Source organism: Echinops telfairi, unplaced genomic scaffold (assembly GCF_000313985.2).
Source record: "Echinops telfairi isolate 266 unplaced genomic scaffold, ASM31398v2 ScPeMD7_31;HRSCAF=116, whole genome shotgun sequence".
In the NCBI taxonomy this organism is placed as follows: domain Eukaryota; kingdom Metazoa; phylum Chordata; class Mammalia; order Afrosoricida; family Tenrecidae; genus Echinops; species Echinops telfairi.
The window spans coordinates 59,742,127-59,757,220 of NW_022103928.1; the positions used below are offsets into that span (position 1 = coordinate 59,742,127).

At 51.9% G+C, this 15,094-nt stretch overlaps 1 protein-coding gene across 1 annotated transcript in view; it reads right to left on the minus strand.

Annotated features, from left to right (window-relative positions):
- The window catches only part of OXTR (oxytocin receptor), a 28,695-nt gene extending 21,847 nt beyond the window's left edge, over positions 1-6,848 (minus strand). The window contains exon 1 of the mRNA XM_004702265.2: positions 5,918-6,848. Coding sequence (XP_004702322.1) covers positions 5,918-6,848 — 931 coding nt within the window. The remainder of the gene's footprint in view (positions 1-5,917) is intronic.
- Between the last annotated feature and the right edge of the window lie 8,246 nt (positions 6,849-15,094).

The following is a 15,094-nucleotide window of genomic DNA, read 5'->3' on the forward strand; positions in this document are numbered from 1 at the left end:
ACATTCCAGGGACTTGTTCAACTAGCGCTTGTTGGGTCCCTGTGAGTGCCCACCCAGTGCTAGGCACTGATGACACACCGGCCACCAGACCAGGCCTGGTTCCTGTCACCACAGAACCGATGGTCCACCTCTCTGACCATCGTAGGCCTCTGTCACACAAACACCTATGGATGCCCCACCTATTTTCTGCTGGGTTACAGCTGCCACTTCCCCATTCCCCTCCAACCAAGCTCTGGAGAGAGAAAAAGACAGCCCTCCCCTCTACAGGAATGGCTGCTGACTCATTAAAGTCAATCCCCAAAGGGACACAGCACTTGCAAAAAGGAGAACGTCAGGAGGGAGGGTGTCCTGGATCTAGCATCCCTAGGTGGCACGAGGGATGACAAAGGTGGGCCTTACAGTTCTCATCATATGGAGGAGAACACTGAGGATCAGAGAGGTGAAGCAGCCTGCTCACAGACACACAGGAGGAAGCCATCCAAATGCATGGATCCTACAGGGAGCCCCCTGGCTTGATCAGGCATGCAAGGAGACTCCCTCCTGGAGTCTCTCCTTCCTGTCCAGTGGAGACCCGAGTGGGTCTCTGGGCATCTTCTGGCTCCAGTAGAAATCACCAAATTTGAGAGAAAAGAGCAGTATTTTGTAAAACAGAGATGGCTAATCTACATTGTATGAGTGAGATCTTTTTGTTGTTCACCCAGAAGCATCTTCTCTAGGCTCCCAGGCATCTGACCAGGGTGAACAGGCAAGAATCCCACTCGGACCTCAGGTTCAGTTGGTAGTGCACCCCAACTGACACATCTACCTGTCCCTACCCCCTCCACCTTCTCTCACACTCACGCCCACTGTACTGGGCATTTTCACAGCAGAGACAAGGAAACCGGTGACAGAGATGCAAATCATCCCAACAGAGGGAGCCCTGCCAGCATCACCCTCCTCCCTGGAAAACAAACACACCCTTACTCCCCAGCCACCTCTCCTTTCTGCTTTCATCTCCTCCCTCCTAATTACCCCAAGGTCAGAACACCCCAGGGTCAGAACACCCCAGGGCCAGAACACCCTTGGGACTAGCAGCAAAGCAAATTCCACTGGGCTGAAGGCAGAGGGTTGGTGGCCGTCTTTGACTGTGGCAGCCGATTCAGAAGGAGACACAGACTTGGCCAACCTGCTGGAGAAGGGACAGCTCCACATCCCTTTTCAGCAGTTCCTTAACAGGGCCCCAGGAGCAGTCTGGCTGCTGTAAAGAGGGACAAGGGTGGGGGACCCCTGAAATCACTACATTGTGTCTCTTAGTTTGGGTTTGTTTTTTTCCCCCATCTTGTGCCTGTTTAGTCATCTGAACAAGAGGCATATTGAAACAGGGAGTTTCCCCTTTTACTTTGGCTTTTGAGAGCCTCAGAGCTACCTGTGCCGCCCACCGGTGCACGCTGTCTTTACTCCCTCCATCAGTCCTCCTGGCGTGGCCGTCGTTATAGTACCAGGATTATTTGCTGAAGGTCCCTGCATCGCACCCAGCTGCTAACCCAACAGCTGCTGGTTTGAAGTCAGCCAGCAACTCTGTGGAGGAGACACTGGTCAATCTGTTTGTGTAAAAATTAGTCAAGAAATCCTCATGGAACAGTTATCCTCTGGAATGCTGGGGGTCTCCATGAATCAAAACTGATTCCATGGTAACATGTTCACTTGGGGGTGGTAGTGGCTATAATTCTCCTATTCTTTATCCCTGCCCACTCGTTTCCTTCTATCTATTTTCTTTGTTACCCTAGCTGAAATACCCACACAGACTTGGCTTAACTTCATCTGAGTGAAGGTGCACGTGGGAAGGAGTGGGGGGTGGGGGGACTGTGCCTCAAGAGAGGTGAATCCAAGGACCATCTGAGTTAAGAGCAAGCCAAAGAGAATGAAGGTTGGTGTCCAGGACTCGGATCCTACCACGGACCAGCAATTCTCTGCTCAAGTGGGGGTGGTTTGTCACCCCCTCTGCCACCTCTTCATCTAAAGTCAGAGTTTAGTGAGCTGCCAACCCTCCCCGGGTTTTCAAGACAAAGCCATTGGCAAGAAAGAAACCTGCTCTTGCCCCACTCCTCTGGTCCGCTAGAGCATGCTCCACCTGTAGGCTTCCCTGACCATGTCACCTTGTCAGCAGCTGACTCTCTGAACTGCCAATGTCCATTCTCCAGCAGAGCAAAGGGCCTGGTCTAGAGCTACAGCATCTTATGGACATCCCATTCCTCCAGCGTAGAAAAGGGAGCTGGGCTGGGCCTTCATTGCATGCTTCTGATCAGAATCTCCTGAGCAGCCTGAGAGGCTTCCCTTTCATTCCCTCCTTGGGGCATACCGACCAAGCGAGCGCCTGTTGAGGGGGTTGTGTCTCCAGAGTGACTGCAAATACTGTCCTGAAGGCCCAGCCTGCTATTGGGACTTATACAAATGATGCTCCCACAGGACATGTTTTCTGGCCAAGCTCAGCTGACCCCGACCCTTGGTCAGGCTGATGACCAGATTGGTAGTCCTGAACTCTGGGTTCACAGGTCTGACCCTCAGGCCTGGATGTAGCTCCACCTACTGAAAGCACAGTCAGGGAGTTAGAGGGTCCTGAACCAGCAGCCACAGCATTACAAGACCCCCTGTAGGTCGGCCTGTAGTAGCCATGGCTGAGCGGGGCCCAGGGGAGCCCTGGTGTTGCATGTGATCCCCACCCACTGCCCCAGAATTGGTAGCAAAGAAGAAAAGGAGCAACAGGACCTAGAACGTGCTCTTCCTAAAGATCTCAGTTGTGTGGACGGACCAAGGGCATACTGCAGGGGTTAAAATCAGGAGAGGTGTGCGACGGGGTTGTGTGCCCTCGCCATCCTTATTCAATCTGGATGCTGAGCAAATTGCCAGAGAAGCCAGGTTATATAAAGAACAACGTGGCATTGGGATGGGAGGAAGGCTATGGACAGCCTGAGGTCTTCAGATGACACAACCTTCTTGCTGAGAGTGAGGAGGACTTGAAGCACGTGCTGACGAAGTTCAAGGACTGCAGCCCTCAGTATGGTTTGCAACTCAATGTAAAGAAAACAAAAATCCTCACAATTGGACCAAGAGGGAACATTTTGATAAATGGAGAAAAGTTTTAAGTTGTCAAGGGTCCATGATCAATGAGCATTCAAGAGATCAAAAGATGAGCTGCGTTAGGTGAATCTGCTGCACACGACCTCTTTGGAATACTGAAAAGCAAGGATGTTCCTTTGAGGACTAAGGTGCGCCTGACCCAAGCCATGGTATTTTCCATGGCCTCATTTGCATGCAAGTTGGATATTGAATGAGGAAGGCTGGAGATGACTTGATGCGTTTGAATTGTGGAGCTGGCAAAGAATATTGAAAGAACTATGGGTTGCTAAAAGGACAGACCAATCTGTCATGGAGGAAGTACGGCCAGCATGCATCTCCAGTCTTTGGAGAAGGGCATCATGTTTGGTAAAGCAGAGGGGCAGTGAGGGAGAGGGAGGCCCTTAAGGAGAAGGATTGACATCGTGGCTGCGGCCATGGGCTCCAGAGTGGGAAAGAGTGTGAGGGTGGTGAAGGACCGGGCAGTGTTTTGTTCTGCTGGGCATAAGGTCGCTACAGGGCAGAATCGATTCAATGGCACCTAGCAACCACAGCAACAGCGTCCATCTATTCAATGCCCCTTGTGCCGGGGCAGGGCCCCATCTCCATTGCAGGTCTCAGCCTCTGGGAAGGTCCTTGAGGAAAGGCCACCAGCTTTCCCTTCAGCTGGTCTCCCTTTTAAAATTTATTTCTGTGTTTTGTCTTTTCAGATAGAAAAACGAATTATCTGGAGTACTTTAACACGTTGAAAAGAATAGAAGGTTATTCAATGAGTGTCACCAGAGAGGGGGTGAACATGGGGAGTCCCAGGAGGAGGGGCAAGGGGGAGGACAGAGGGAGCCTCGTGGACAGCAGAGGTGACCAGGGGGTGGGCATGCAGAGAGGGGTGGGAATATCCGTGAACTGGATGAACGGGATGTTGAAGTGTGTTATCACTAAAAGGAGGATCTAGGGTGGAACAGCGGTCGAGGCTAGAGGGAGGTCTAGACCCCAGCTCCACCCTGTACTCTAAGCATCTGTCTCATTTCCTCAGTGGTGGGATTTGAGCTCCTCCAGTCCTGGGTCTGAGCTCTCAGGATTTTCTGCCCAGGAAACGGGCGTGCGCCTGGTACCTCCTTTCAAACATTCACAGATGACGTTTACCCAACACTACACCCTCCTTGTAGGGTGCTCTTCATGCCTGGTCCTTGTCACTGTACCTGAGGGACTGGCCCACCTGTGTCTGGGACCTGGAATCCTCTCCCCACCCCCAGAGGCTGCATGACCAAAAGGCAGTCTGGCTTTGCGGCCTGAGTCCTCCCCCAATCCTCACTCACCACTGCCGTGGGCTTGGTGTACAGAGAGGTGGGGAAAGCCACCAAGTCATAGTGACCCAGTGGGGCAGCGTTTGGGTTTCCCAGGTGGTACATCTTCACATCTCCCTCCCTGGATGCAGCTGGTGGGCTCAAACTGTTGATCTTGTGGTCAGCAGTCCACGGGGTAACTGCTGCGCACTCTGTGAATACTGAATGACATGTTTGGGATGCTTCACAAAGCCAGAGGTCGATGGTGTCAGGAAGGGGTCTGAGCAAAATGATCAAGCTGAATGAAGGTAGCTTTGGGCTGGGGTTTTTATTTCCGTTTCAATGGGGTGTCTGTCTGTTTGAAACAGTTGGGTGAGGCGGCGGGCAGAGAAGATGGGGAATGTGCCCAGTCTCAAGGGCAAAAGGCAAAAAAGCACCCCACTTGGTCTCTCCTCCACCTTCAAGGTCCTCATTATCCTGCCACCCCACCACTGCCAACCCCAGCCACCCCTCCCCCTCCCTCCAAAGGTGCTTCTGGAGTTGGGGGTGGGGCCGAGCTGCCTGGAGCTCTGCGGTTGGCCTCCCAGGGCCAGCTTCAAGCCCTGAGGTGCACTCTGCCCGCTAAGCACCCTCCCCCTCCAGATTCCCAATACTACCCTCATCTCCCAATTCCAACCACCTGGGACAACAGCCCCATCCTCAGCCATGCGGTAGAAGGAGCTGGCAGCCCAGGGGTGCACAGTTCTACCAAGGGACCCAACCGGGAGGGTACTCCCATCCACACTCTGCCCCACAACTTCTGTACAGAAACAACCCAGCTGGGGGGCTGGACTCCAACCAGAACACTCCCTTCCCCTCCCTTTTCTTAGGAGTAGTATAGTCAAGGGTGGGTGCTGATGTCCCAGCCAACTCACCCACCCTGGGACTCACCTCTCAGCCCCTCCTCTGCCTCTCCCTTCACTTCTTCGTCTTCTAGGTACTTAGTGGAATAACCCAGCTTCCAGGTCTGCCCCACTCAAACCAAACCCCTTGAGTGTAGACAGAGGCAGCCTTGACTTGGAAGCCTCTTAAATCTGACTGAGCTTGAATTTAGGCCAGAATTCGTAGCTTACCTCCACCACTGCCTCAGTGAGAAAGATGCTTCCCCTGAGCACGAGTTTCCTCGTCCAGACTTACGAACTATGAACCCCACAAGCAGCCCAGAGACTTGCTGCTAAGGGCTTTACTGGCATTTTTCTCATGTCAGTTCCCTAGTGCCTCATCAGAGTTGGCACTTTCAAAAAACTCCCCCAAAACATTGTTATTTTACAGAGGAAAAACGGAAGGGTTGTGGGGTTGTTTTGGGGGCTTTTTTTTGCCCAAAGTTACTTAGCCAGTGGATAATCATAGAGCCGCGACTCAAATCCAGCTCTTCCGGATTCCAAAACCCGCTTAGACTTCCCAAGGGCCTCAGAACCCTGGACTCCCGGCCCCGCAGCCCGTCGGGCGCAGCTCCACACCTCCGGTGCCCACCCACCCGCCCACCCGCCGGCCCGCACTACCTTCTTTGGGCGCGTTCGCATCCCAGACACTCCACATCTGCACGAAGAAGAACGGCGTCCAGCAGACGATGAAGGCCAGCACGATGATGAAGGTCATCTTGACCGTGCGGATCTTGGCCTTGGAGATGAGCTTGACGCTGCTGACCCGTGCCAGGGGCATCAGTCCCTCGCCGCCCGTGGTCGCGCTGCTGGGCCCTTGGGCTGTCGCGGCCGCCGCCGCCGCCGTCTTGAGCCGGAGGTTCTGCCAGATCTTGAAACTGATGAGGCCGTAGCAGGCGGCCAGCACGATGACGGGCACGATGTACACGGCCAGCGTGATCCACGTGATGTACGCCTTGGGGCCCCAGGGCTGGATGAAGACTGCCCAGCAGTCGAAGACGCCGTCGGACACTTCGCGCAGGGAGAAGATGTGCACCTGCGGCGCGCTGGCCACCAGGCAGCCGAGCCACGTGGCCAGCACGGCCAGGCGGTCGGTGCGGCGGCGCAGGGCGCGCAGCGGCTGGCAGATGGCCAGGCAGCGGTCGAGCGACATGAGCAGCAGCAGGTAAGTGGAGGCGAACATGCCCACCACCTGCAAGTACTTGACCAGGCGGCACAGCAGGTCGGGCCCGTAGAAGCGGAAGGTGATGTCCCACAGCAGCTGCGGCAGCACCTGGAACACTGCCACCACCAGGTCGGCGACGCTCAGGTGCTTCATGAAGTAGAAGAGGCGCGAGTGTTTGTGGCGCGTGGTGCGCAGTGCCAGCAGCACGCACGCGTTGCCGCTCAGCGCCAGGAAGAGGATCAGGCAGAGCACGGCCACCTCCACGCGCGCCAGGGCCTCGTTGCGCTGTGGCGGCCCAGCTGCGGTGAGGTTGCCCTCGGCCCCCGGCGGCGCCAAGCTCACGTTCGCCTCAGCCCTGCTCCAGTTGGCGGCCAGTGCGCCCTCCATGGTCGTGGCCCCGGTGCGCTCCTGGCCTGCGTGCCCTGTACGGCGGGGCGCGGCCCCAATGTGCACACCTGGGTCCTTGGCCTGAGGGACGGATCTGCTGGGTGTGACCCTGAAACAAACCGGGGGATGGGGGCGGGGGCGTGAAAAGGCGGTTCTGTTTCTCTGTGGACATGCATGCAGGGCAGTCAGTCTTCTTCCTGCCCGGGAAACCCAAACCGAGTGGACCTCAGGGCTAAAGTGCTGCCCCCCCCCCACCCTGGGAATGCCCCTTTAGGGTACCTCTTTCTGAGCCTCTGCAAATGAGCGAGGATCCTCTGCCCTGCCGCAGCGCCTTCCTCGGGAGGATCAGCGCTTTCTGCTGGGGTGGAAAAGAGGGCCATAATCAGCCACCTGCCTCCCTCGGGGTCCGGGTCTGGGACTGTCCCCCCAGCCGTCTCCCACACACTAGCTACTTCCTCCGAAAGCCCTCAACCCAGCCTCATCCCAAGCCACCTTCTCCAATAAGCACTCTGCAGATTCCCCGCCGACAGCCCCTTGCCTGGGAATCCTGCCCTACAACCTTCCTGCCTCCTTGTCTCTCAGATGCTCAGCAGGTGTCCCCCTGAACATCTTGAACGACTGCTCTCCACACACACACCCCACACCCCAGGCCTCGGTTCAGCTGTCCCTCCTATCTCAGTGCCCACCCGGGACTCCCAAGCTCGCTTAGACTCTAAGCGCGGCGAGTCCCCCGCACCTGGCACTCTGAAGTTCAGGACCGGCACTTTCCATCCAGGGCTCTGCGCCCGGTCCTGAGCAGTCACTTACAATCGGTTAGAGCATCCCATGCGCTTCCGGCACCAGGAATGCGGGGCACCTCACCGCCACCCGATGGCAGACCCTGACGGCCCCACTAGCCATGGCCACATTGCCCACCCACGCACAGCCCCCCAGCTACCTGCACCGAATCCGCAGGCTGGTCCCTAAAATGGAGCTCCCCCGGGAAGTTGCAGCTCCGATGACGGGCTCCAAGACGCTTGTGCCCCGCTCCGGGGCAGGTGGCTGCGGGTCGCGCCCGGCCTGACTTTGCGCTCCAGTTTCGAGCCGTGGCGCCTCTGCTGGAACCCGCTCGCCCGCAACCTGGCGGTGCGCTGGGTGGTGCGCGAGACTAGCAAGCAGCTCTGCGGACACGGCAGGCACGCGGACCGTGCTGGGATGTGGCGCGGTCTGCCGGCGGTCCGCTTTTCTGCAGTCCGACGCTGGAACTGCGCCACCACAACGGTCCGCTGCGCGGCGCGCGAGGCCGCCCTTGGCAGGGTCGTGGTTCGAGCGCTCAGCGCGGCTCCGGCGCAGGAACAGACGTGCTCACGGATGCTTAGCTCATGGGGGTTCCAAACTTCAAAGGGAAGGAGCTCATAAATAACACGTCTGGTTTCTTCCTTTATTGGTGTAGCTGCTCCTGAGGCTTAGAGAGTGATGTTTTCCCTGGAGTGGATGGTGATGAGGTTACAAAAGCATTTTTCTGAAATTTCCCGAACATGAGGTTAATGTCAGTGCTCCCTGCTCCGCATCCGTCCTGGTCCCCCCAGCAGCTTGATGTAATGGATTTAGCAGTGAATTCAAGTAAGAACTTGCCTGGAGGTTCTGTTTGTTCGTTCGTGTACATTTCTGCTAATAAGTAATTAGAAATGCTTTCCATTCTAATCAGCGTGGGGAAGTCTTCATTTTTCAGCAATTTTTGAGAATGATCAGCGAAAGAAATAAGTAAAAGTGTCTCTCTTAATTTTAAAACGATTTTTAAAAAAACCTTTTGCACATCCTTCCCACAATTAAAAAGGGAAAAATCTGAAATGATGTCTAAGAAAGAGAAACTGTTAAAGACAGCTTCTCTGCTCCCTTGTTCCCTCTCGATTCCAGAAGCCTTTATGGATTCCTCTACAGTGGTCAGGAATTAAGTCAGGGGAAGACAACCCCCAAAATCCAGGATTAAATACATCCGCAGGGCTCTGTCATATGTAGTAAATGCATATTTCCACCTGACATCTCGCTTCTCCCTCGTTAATTACTCAGAGAGCATTGGATTAGCCAAGGACCAGGCTTCCCGAATCCAGTCACAGCTCTGTGCCAAGGCATCTGACTCTGGGGCTCCATTTGAGCAAACATCCTTCCAAAGTGGGCCAGGCAAGTTCAGCAGCTTGAAGAAGGAGCCAGGGGCAACATCTGTCTTTTTCTTGCCCTTAAGAGTTGAGTCACAATATTAATTACTATTATGTGTTATCTGAGTTGTAGATTTAAATGATCAGAACCTTCCATTGAGGATCGAGTGACGGTGGGCAAGTTCTTTCTGCCTGGGCCCCAGTTTGCTCAAGGGTCAGATGCAGGGAGTGATGAAGTGAGCTAGTGGTGTCGGTTCTACCCTGCTGTTTTCTAAAGTGTTGTGATCTGGGCCATGTACTAAGAGGTAAAACATGCCTTTCTCCTTCCACATCTGGGTGAGGGGCTGAGTGAGGAAGGGGTTTTCTTAACCATCCTTGTTTCATAGTTGTGGGGAGGAAAAAGCTGGGCCTGTAAAGGAAACCCTGGTGGCAATAGTGGGTTAGGCATTGCTTGGGTAGTTAACCAACGGCAGCAGGTCAAAACCACCAGCCGCTTTGTGGGAGAAAGATGAGACTTTCCACTTCCGTTAAAGGTTAGGGTCTCAGACACCCACAGGGGCAGTTCTGCCCTGTGCTGTAGGGTCACCATGAGTTGGAATCAATTCGATGGTAATGAGTTTGGTAGAGTCCCATTTGCCCTTTTACTCCTGAAGACACCTGCGGACGGACATTGGCTATTGTTTCCCATTGAGATAATGAAGGTTTCTTCTGCCAACCTGGCCATTTAATTGAAGGGAGGAGAGATAAATGACTCAGTGAGCTCACCTTTCTGGTTCTCGGGTTTCTTGCTCTCTGATGGTCGGACCAGGGTGCAGCTGCCTTAGCCAGTTCCCTGCTTCAACTTCCTGCGAGACGTCCCTGAGGAGAAGTCACATGGACCTGATGCAGCCCTGGCTGCTGGAGCAGCCAAGTGGAGACCCCTGCCAGCACTGAGATACTTACACGCTCACTGATTCGGCTTTCCTCCTGCAGTCGGCATCATTGCGTGTGATTTGTGAGATGGAGGAGGGCTTTGTAGATTTGTGTCGGACATATGGGCTGATGTTGGACTTATGTGCTTGGACAGCACTGGGTTGGGATGCTTTCTGAATGTACACTTACCCTTTATATAAAACTCTCTCTTTTACATATATGAGTTTCTGTGGATTTGTTTACCCGGACTAACACACCCATGTAGGGAAGCCTGGGAGGCCTTTGCATGATGGTTGAGGCTGCCTGATTCTGAATTCACTTCGCAGCTCCATTTGGTCTCGTGAAAAAGCTAAGTCTTCTAACTTAGCCTTCACCTAGAGAGAGAGAGAGAGAGTTTAATTCCCAATCCCTCTCCCCTGTTTTACGTCTGTGTCCCCAGCTCAGGCAGGGGAGACAAGGGCTGAAGGCATCACTCGAAGACTCCAAACCAGGACAAGACATGCTCCTGCCCCTAGCGCTCCCCCACGCCCTCAGCCGCCAGGTCATTCCTGCCTCACAGACACCATTGGTCCAGAGTAAATCTGCCCCACAGGGTTTCCAAGTCTATAACTGTTTCCCAAAGCAGACTGTCCCATCCCTCGAACACCTGGTGGGTTAGAACTTCCCACTGCACCCCAAGGGCTCCTTCTACAGCTTGAGTTGGTGAGCTGTGCACATAAGCATTTGCATGTGTCCACGGTAAATGTTCACATAGCTCGATTTTGACTCACAGCCATCCTCTAGGATAGAGTAAACCGTCTCTTTGGATTTCTGAGACTTTAAAGCTTTATAAGAGCAGGCACCCTCCTCTTTCTCCCAATGAGCGACTAGTGGATTCGAACCACTGACCTTGTAATTAGCAGCTCTGGTCATTGAGGCTTGAGAGCAAGTTCTTTGGGAAGTAAGGAAGCAGGGTGCTCTTCCCCGAGGCCATTACAGGGTGTAGATGGCATGGCTGGGGAGTGACAGTGCCATGTAGCTGGGGTAGATAGCTCAGTGCCTGGCACATTCCACATAAGAAATTTAAAATAAGCATTTAAAAACCAAAAGAACTGTTTATCAAAGTACTGAAAATATTTATTGTCGAATGAAGAACGTCAGTGCTCATGCAAAGAAGACTGAATGTTCTTCCATAAATCAGTGCCCCTCCCCCCAAGTACTGTACTGAAAACATAAAATTAGCATGTAGTCATACTGACTAAAGGCACAGGGGTGGCACTGTGCTTAAAAGTGCTTGGCATTAACCCATAGTTCATCTCTACCAGCAGGTCCACAGGAGAAAGATGAGGCAGTCTGCCTTGGGCACCCTACCTGGCAGGTCTGCCACCGACTCCAGGGTGGCTATGATGGAGAAGCAACCAGATAGCAATAGCTACTACTGAACAGCACAATGAGGATGCTTGTTCTTTTTCAATTCTACTTCGTTGCTTTTGATTCCGGCAAGGAGAACGTCTACTACTTTAAGAAGCGCAGAGGTGGTGGAAAATGATGGAGGGTGGCGAGGCAGTGCTAGGGACGGGGCCCCTCTGAGGCACCGTAATCAAAACAGCAATGCAATCAGTCCTTCGTGTTAGGAGAACGGGTAGCCCCAGGGGAGATGGAGAGGGAGCTGCTGCCATTAGGAGACCATCCTTGGGGGTTTAGGCAAGAGATGGCACAGGCAACATGGAAGGGCATGCTTCCTCATCCCCGTGTTATGGATTTTCCAGTCTTCCTGAGCACCCGAGCTGTTGAAAGGCTAGGGCGAGCATCTGACATGTGTGCACTTCAAAAGGCCCAGAAGGCAGCAGGGAGACCCCTGGGTGGGACAAATGACAAATGAATTTACTAGTGGACATATTATGGGAGCAACTCCACCCAGAGATCCCTCTTGAGAAAGGCCTAGTGACCTGCTTCCAAAATAAGCAAGGATTAAAATCCACCTTCCCACTCTGACTGTCATGGGTCAGCACAGGTTGGAGCTGACCTGACAACCGGAAAAATCGAAACAGGGACATAGCCGAGTGGGTATTTATGTATTAAATATAGGGGAGGGAGGAAATAAAATGTTTCCACGGGCTCCTAAGTCTGGGAACTGGGCTTGAGTTTGAGCATCTTGAGATCGTCCAGCTCTCGTGGAAGTCACTGGGGCATCGATCCAAGCCCAGGATGCCTCACTCTGTAACCGGGTGGAAAAAGCTATCAGCATATCCAGTCCCCTCCTGCCCAGACATCACGTGCCTCCCCCTACGACCCCTCAGCCTGGGCTCGGCATCTCGCTCTGGACGTGACTTCGTCCTCTTAACGCCCAGATGCAGGGACATCAGGCCATGTGTGCTGACAGGGAAGCTCACAGGGCAGTTCAGGCCTTGAGTCAAGATGCTGCTGGCACAGAAGGGTAACACCTGTCCTTCTTCTGGCTGCATCGTCTTAGACCACTTCTTGGCCTCTGTTTTCATTCCTGTGCTCTGTGGAGGGTGGATAAGGAGAGAAAAACATGTTGATATACTGGGCAATCCTGAACGTAGAGCAGTACGTGCTGCAGTCTGGGTTTTATCACCTACTACCTACATGGCAGTAAGGAGCCCTGGTGGCATAGTTGTTATGCATTGGACTGCTAGATGCATGGTCAGCAGTTCAAAACCACCAGCCACTCCACTGAAGAGAGACACGGCTTTCTATTCCCTTAAGTAGTTGGACTCTCAGAAACTCAGAGGGGCAACCATGTCAAAACCAAACTTGCTGCCATTGAGTTGGTTCCAACTCAGAGACCTTACAGCACAAGGGAGAACTTGCCCCTGTGAGTTTCCCTGTGAGCCTCTGAGACTGCAACTCTTTATGGGAGTAGAAAGTCCTGTTTTTCTCCCACAGAGCAGCTGGTGGTTTTGAACTGCTGACTTTGAGGTTAGCCACCCAATGCCTAACCACTACACCACCAGGACTCCTGATATGTGTGCGTGTGTGTGTGTGTGTATGTGTGTGTTTTATATACATACATACATAATCTATTCTGGTGGTGTTGAGAATATGCACAGAGAAACCTGCACACGTCCGACGGCTTCTACATGTACCATCAAGTGACAATGATTACCTCCTTCAAGTCGTTCAACCATTCTCAGCTTACTTTTCTGAGTGGTTCCTCCACCAATAAACACATTCACTGCCCCTTAAAGCGTCTACCTAGTCTCTCCAGGTGCTGTTGGCAATTTGATCCCATATAGATTGTTCTTAAAAGAGGATAATGCTCAACTTAAAAAAAAAAAGTTAATTTAGACTATTGTTTGGTTTTAGGAAGAGTTCAGGGATGTTTTTGGTATGAAGGGCAATCCTTTCAAGGGTTCATCCAAACTTCATAGATCCAAGAAGTCTGGAGTCCATGAAATTTTGAAATTTAGTTTTAGGTTAGCTTGTCTAAAGAAGAAAAAACAGAGAAGCTTATATATGCCTATGGAGAGAGAGCTTTAGATCAAGGAAGTGGCAGGCAGGTTCCACGTCCATGGGTCAGTGCCAAGCTAGAGGCTTTCTTGACTCACTTAGCGGCAGGGGCTGATGAACCCAAGATCATCAGGTCAGACAGCAGACTTGTGGCGGCAGAGTCAAATGACAAACGTCAACAGGTAAGATGGCAGGCTACTGACAACAATATGGTAAGACCCTGGTTCACATCCAAAGGACTGGAGTAGACGACAAGCCAGATGTGGGATCCAGACCCAGCAAAAAACAAGCAAGCTTTTCCACATCGTTCACTTATATTGGAAACAGTCTAAACGCCTGGGGAAACTTCCTTTCAATGGATTGGCTGCCCACAGTGGATCTCATCCTGGAGATCATTACAGTATGTTAGATCTCATCGTGAGGGGTTACCGCTTCTTAAATGTCAAACCACTGAGGTTCCTAGACCAAACTGACACAAAACTTTAACTATCACACTCTCGTTTTTATCAGGTTCTTTTCCTATGGAAACTTGGACAAAAATGTTCAATAATGATAGCCGGGCACCAGCCTATTTTTCTAGTTTCATAGCAAATGAGACAGTTGTTCATGGAAGCAATTACCACACATTCCACATCCTCCTCCTAATCCTGATTGTCCTCCTTCCTCTGTGATTCCAGGTGAATAGAGACCAACTGCTGCACCTTGGATGTCCACTTGTTAGCTAAGACACCAGGCACTGTGCATTAAACTAGAACGTAGAAGATGGGCATTAAACATATTCTTACATTAATCAACCGGGATGTCCCATGAAACAATTCAACTAACTTCCAATCCAAGAAACCAAATCCCTTGAGGTTTTTGGCTGTACATAAGTAGCCTCAGCGCTCTTTCTCTCTCTCTCTCTGTCACACACACACACACACACACACACATTCTCTCTCACCATTGTTGTAAATACATCTCGCAAATTTTACCAATTTAACTTTTTATAGGTATACACTTCATTGACAGCGATTACCATAATCTACTGTGAACTTTACGCAGTAGTAACATCTCCATCACCATCAGCTCCATCTTTCCCCTCCCTCCTTCCCTAACCCCAAGCCTATCACCATTAAGTTAATTTCAACTCATAGCAACATTAGAGAACAGAGTAAAGCTACTCCATAGGGTTTCTGAGCTTGTAGATCTTTATGGAAGCCGACTGCATCCTCTTTCCCCCGCAGAGCAGCTGGTGGGTTCAACCTCCCGCTAGCCTAACTCATACCACCACTTCCCATATCTAGGAACCACTAATGAATTTTGTGATCTATACATTTGTCCATTTATATAAGTAGGGTCAGACAATATGTATCTTCTTGTGATCGATTTATTTCACTTAGGGTAATGTCTTCTAGCTCCATCTCCACATGCATGCATCAAGACTTTATTTCTCCCACTGGGTGAGTAATAGTCTATGTATGTACCACGCTCTGTTGATCCATTCATCTGTCGGTGGGCATTTAAGTTGCCTCCACTTTTTGGCTTTTGCGAACAGTGTTGCAATGAACATTGGTGTAGCAATCTCTTTTTTGAGTCTTTTGGATATTCAAGTCTTATGAATATGTGCCTAGAATTGTAATCATTGTATCATCTGGCAGCTCCGTCTTTTGTTTTCTTGAGACTCTGTCACCTGTGTTCCACAATAATTGTGTCGCGTTGCATTCCCAGCAGCAATGGATACGGATGCCGACATCCCCATATCCT